This window comes from Arvicola amphibius, chromosome 4 (assembly GCF_903992535.2).
Source record: "Arvicola amphibius chromosome 4, mArvAmp1.2, whole genome shotgun sequence".
NCBI lineage: Eukaryota > Metazoa > Chordata > Mammalia > Rodentia > Cricetidae > Arvicola > Arvicola amphibius.
This window is the reverse complement of record NC_052050.1, coordinates 33302584-33308035: the sequence shown is the minus strand read 5'-3', so window position 1 is coordinate 33308035 and position 5452 is coordinate 33302584. Positions and strand designations below refer to the sequence as shown.

Sequence of the window (5452 nt, the reverse complement as noted above, 5' to 3'; positions counted from 1 at the left end):
GACATTTTTAAAGTTGTATTATTTTATTTTCCTGTGATTGTCACTGATTCTCTTGAAGTTTATCTTCTTTTTTTGTTTTGTTTTTTAATTGGCTGTTGTCGTTTGGTTTTATTTTGACACAGATCTCTCTAAGTAGCTAACTGTCCTAGAACTCACTAAGCAGACCAGGCTGATCTCCAAGTCACCGAGATCTGACTGGCTACTGAGTACTGGAATAAAGAGGTGTGCCAGTACACCCAGCTTTCCCCCCACAGCACACTCAGCTCCCCCTCCCCCAGCGTCTGATTTTTGTCTTAGTTTAGTATCTGTCTTTTATTAGGGTGAGTTTTCTTTGTCTGTCTTGTGGTCTGTGGTTAAACATTAGTATTTCTAATCAAAGTACTCAGATGCTTGCTGGAAACTCTCTGTGGTGAGCAGGGTTTGGCACATGGAGGTCTCCCCAACCCATCAGGTTGGGTGTTTTCTCAGAAACTTCCTGAATGATGATTTAGAATGATGGAATCCTGGAAGCTGGCCCTCCGGGGCTTTTTAGCATCTCTAAATACAATTCTTCAGGGTTGATGAGGTAGCTCTGTTGGCAGAGAGCTTGCCTAGCAGGAACGAAGCCCGGGGTTTAATCCCTTACACTTTATAAACCAAGCATGGGTGTGTGTCTGTAATCCAAGCACTCTGGAGATGGAGGCAGGAGGATAGAAATGTAAGGTTATCCTTGGGTACCTTCCGGACTGCGTGAGATCCTGATGATGATGCTGGTAGTGGTGATGATGACCCATAATAATACCTCTCTGATGTCCTGTCAGGACTTTCATTTAGGAGTTCTGCAGTAGCAGGGGGGAGACCAGGAGGGAGAACCGCCCTTGGCCTGTATGAGTTCTCAGCAGCTGACCTTGGGTTTCCCTGGCCCTCTCAGCTTGCCATGCTACGTGTTGGCTGCACCAGGCATTTGAGTTGGTGACCCCTGACCACAGTAGCGTTCTCCTCTCATTGTCAGGACAACCGTGTCACCTCCTGTCGCCTTGGGTACCACATGAAGACATTGTTGTTTGACCTGGAAGAAAGGCAAGATATTCCCCTGTCCTTTTCTGGACAGACTGAGCTGACCAAGTGCTGGCCAAGTGGCCCTGTGAGAATTCTACTGAGGTAGTTCTAGGGAATTTTCTCCCCCAACACACACACACACACACACACACACGCACGCACGCACGCACGCACTCACACATGCACACATACACCCACATACACACACACGGACACAAAGAATACCTATTTTTATGCTTTTCCCTTTTATTTTGTCTTGCTAAATGGCTCGAATGTGACAGTGTGACATCTGGAGCTCTGGCAGCCATGTTCAGCGTGAGAGGGAAAGTAAAGGCATCACCAAGAAGACAACACGGAGCCATAACTTTGTTTTTTCTTTTATGATTTTTCGAGACAGGGTTTCTCTGTAATTTTGGAGCCTGTTCTGGAACTAGCTCTGTAGACCAGGCTGGCCTCTGCCCTCCTGAGTGCAGGGATTAAAGGTGTGCACCACCACTACCCAGCCCATAATAATTTTTGTTCTGCTCAATTAGCCAACTCTGAAGTATTTGTCCTCGGGTTTTAGTTGAGACAGCGGTTTCCTCCTTATTTGAGGTGCTGTCATTAGCTTAGTCAGCTGTTGGCCAGCAAAGGCATCTCACTGATACAGATCTCAGAGGAGGTGGCCAGCGTTTTCTGGACAATTTACCCCACCCCCACCCCGGTCCAGAAGTATCACACAGTGAGCATTGGGGGTGGGGGTTGTTGTCACACAGAGTGAAGATGAGAGATTTGTCCAGCATGGTGGATCGGGAGGTTGTGACAGCGAAAACAGCTGGAGGACCACAGAGCCTGCTCCTGGAGAAGAGGCGACCTGGAGGACGTGAACGGTGTCATGAGACATTTAAAAGTCTTTCTTGTGAAGAGAGAACCTGGCTGAGATGACATCGAACACGCAAGTCCACGCCACCCTCCTCTCTAGTCCACACTTTGCCTGTGAAAATGGATCAATGTGTGAGGAAAAAACAGGGAGGAAAAAACAGAGATGGGACAGACTCGGAGCTGCCATCATGGTGCACAGAGAAACCAGGAGGAGCCTGTGACTTCCATGTCTTGGTGGGGATGGCACCAGGGGGAAGCGGGGGAAGCTCTTGCATTGTGGTCTAAACTTAGCATCACCTTATGTCAAGACTTTTGCAAAATGTTGTATACCCCACAGTGAACAAATGTACAGAAGTAAAGTTACAATAAAACCAGGTACCAGGAGGTTAGAGAGAGAGAAAAAAAAAAAACCAGAAACACCTGTCCCTTTCAGACGTAACTGAAGGCACCAGATTTTCTGAGGATGTTGCGTGTCCTCAGGTCCTCTCAAAGCTCCCATCCCAACTGGGAGGTCACATCTGTGCCTCTCAACTTGGAGGCACCAAGTTCTATTGTTCAGTTGCTTTTGCTTTGACCACGTAGCCAGATCCTGAGCTTTCCTATCTGTAATGTTTTAATAAAAAGTATGAAAGAATCCAATAGTGCCTGACACAAGAGTAGCTCATCAAGATATATTACTGTACTCTGATTTGTTGGTATGTGTGTGTCGGCACATGTGTGTGCGTGCACGCATAAATGTGTGTTCATGCGGAGGCCAGAGGGCAAGCTTGGGAATTGTTCCTCAGATACTGTCTACAAGAGGTTTTTTTTACACAGTGTATCTCATTGGCCTTTAAATTATCAAAAGTTGATTGGCCAGTGATCCCCAGCACCCACACCCCCTTCTCCAGCTCTCCAGCTCTGGGGTTACAAGCAGGCACAGCTACACTGGGGATTTTGCGTGAGAGTTCTGTGGATCAAATTCAGGCCTTTGTGTTCTCAAGATAAACACTTCACAGCTGGGCTTTCTCCCTAGTCCTGGTCATTCTGTATAAGGAATTTCCTCTGCTTTTCTCCCTGTGTAACTCAAGTCCAGGGAGAGTTGGCGTTGAAACCCAGCTTATTTAAAGTTCATCCCCTTTACTGAGCACGAAGTGTTTTGCTAGTCTCTTCATGGCTGCCTGCATCTCCTGGTTTCTGAGGGTGTAGATCATGGGGTTGAGCATGGGGGTCAAGACTGTGTAGCTGATGGACACAGCCTTGTCCAAGGGAAAGGGAGTGAACGGCCGAGAATAGATATAGATGCAGGGGATGAAGATCATAGACACCACGATGATGTGCGTGGTGCAGGTGGAAGCCGCCTTCCTCCTTGCCTGCCCCGAGTGGGACCTCAGCATCACCAGGATGACAGTGTAGGAGATGAGAAGGAGGAGGAACCAGATGAGGACCAGCATCCCACTGTTGGAGATCATGAGGAACTCCAGCAGGAAGGTGTCCGTGCAGGCGAGTCTCAGCACTTGGGGGACATCACAATAGAAGTTATCCAGGACATTGGGGCCACAGAAGGGCAGTGGGAGCATCAGAGACAGCTGGACAATGGAATGGGCAAAGCCTGCTACCCAGGCAGCCACCACCAGCCCCACGCACAGCCTGGTGTTCATGATGGAGACGTAGTGGAGGGGCCGGGAGATGGCTATGTAGCGGTCATAGGCCATCACGGAGAGGAAGAAGACTGTCCCACCGCCCAGGAGGTGGAAGAAGAAGATCTGGACCATGCAGCCCTGGTAGGAAATGGTCTTGGTCTCATGGAAGAAGTCCACCAGCATCTTTGGGCAGGTGACCGAGGAATAGCTGAGGTCTATGACCGCCAGGTTCCGGAGTAGAAAATACATAGGCATGTCCAGCCGGGGGTCAGACGTCACCGTGACCATGATAAGGAGGTTTCCCACCACGGTGGTGATGTAGACAGACAGGAACACCACGAACAGGAGTTTTTGGAGTTCTTGAGTCTGTGAGAACCCTAACAGAATAAATTCTGACACCCATGTGATGTTCTGGGGTTCCATTGGGGCTCCCCTTGTGCCTAGAGAGAGATGACACCAAGTAAAACACTGTGAGTTCAGTGGGTATTTTTGTTTGTTTGCTTTCTTGCTTTGGAGGATCAAGATTGATTAGGCAAAGTGATTTCAAGGTATGGCTCGACAGAGCTTCCTGGGAGGATAAAGACTTTGCCGAATTCCTACAGGCTTAGCTCCCTGGCCACATCTGGTCACAGCCATCGATAGGTAAGCTCCCTGCTTTGTATTTGTGTGACGGTTTATTTCTAACTCTTTTCTATACAAGCATACGGCCTTATGAAATCTAGCTTTCACAAATCTGCTTGAGTCTATTAGTCAATAAATATGTCATTGCATACCTGGGCCCGCAGACCCAGTCACCTATGAGAGCATAAATCAGGAGAGGGTACAGAGGCTGAGGACTTTAGGTAAACAGAGGCTTCGTGGCAGGAATTTGGTGGCGGGGTATGCAGACTTGAGGTGTGTGCACTAGGAAAGTGTGATGCGCACCGACACACACACACGCGTGGAGGAAGAGGCAGATGATGATGGATAGTGGAAGAGGCAGATGATGGTGGATAGTGAGTGGGGATGATTCACGCTGCTTATATTTTCCTACTTCAGTGGCTCTCTAGTGGCGTGTGTGTTTCTGCTGCTGAGTAACTTCAGCCCAGGACAAAGTCATTTCCCGGAAACTCTCATACTATGCATTCACATTTTATGCAAATACTCTATAAACACATCATGCTAGGCAGTCTTTGTGACGTTTTCAAATTTAAGTATGGTGACTGAAGAGATGACTCAGCAGTTCAAAGCACTTCCTGCTCATTCAAAGGACCCAAGTTTAGTTTCCAGTCCCCATGTGGAGTGGCTCACGACTTCCTGTAGGACCAGGGGATTTGATGTCCTTTTCTGGCCTCCTTAGGTACTGCATTCACACATTTACACACAGATATAATTACAAGTAAAATTTAAGTGTGGTGAGTAGGGACTGGTAGGAAATACAAGACAGAGCTCTCCATAAGATTATCTACATCAACGGGCAGTGGTGATGCACGCCTTTAATCCCAGCACTCGAGCTGGATGGATCTCTGAGTTCAAGGCCAGCTTGAACTCAAGAGCAAGTTCCAGGACAGCCAGGGCTACACAGAGAAACCCTGTCTAAAAAAAAAAACAAAATAATAATGAGGAGGAAAAGGAGGAGGAGGAGGAGGAGGAGGCGGAGGAAGAGGAGGAGGAGGAGGAGGAGGGGGGCTCGTGAAAGGCTCAGTGGGCAATGAACCTATGGCAAACCTGAGGACCTAAGATTGTCCCCAGAAACCTCTGCGAAGTTAGAAGGAGAGAACTGACTCCACAAAGTTGTCTTCTGACCATGTGTGCCATGACAGGCATGCTCCCCACACAGACACATCACACATGCACGTGCACACACACACCACACACACACACACACATGCATTCACACACATACACACACACACACACCACACAGAGAGAAAAATCAAATTTGAACAAAT

At 48.1% G+C, this 5452-nt stretch overlaps 1 protein-coding gene across 1 annotated transcript; it reads right to left on the bottom strand.

Annotated features, from left to right (window-relative positions):
- Positions 1 to 3002: 3002 nt before the first annotated feature.
- On the bottom strand, positions 3003 to 3944 carry LOC119812938 (olfactory receptor 4D1-like). The gene has a single exon (XM_038327977.1). It carries the CDS (start codon positions 3942 to 3944, stop codon positions 3003 to 3005), a length of 942 nt encoding a protein of 313 aa, XP_038183905.1.
- Between the last annotated feature and the right edge of the window lie 1508 nt (positions 3945 to 5452).

Coding starts and splice junctions, on each gene's coding strand:
- LOC119812938 (XM_038327977.1), bottom strand. CDS start 3,944: ATGGAACCCCAGAACATCACATGGGTGTCAGAATTTATTCTGTTAGGG.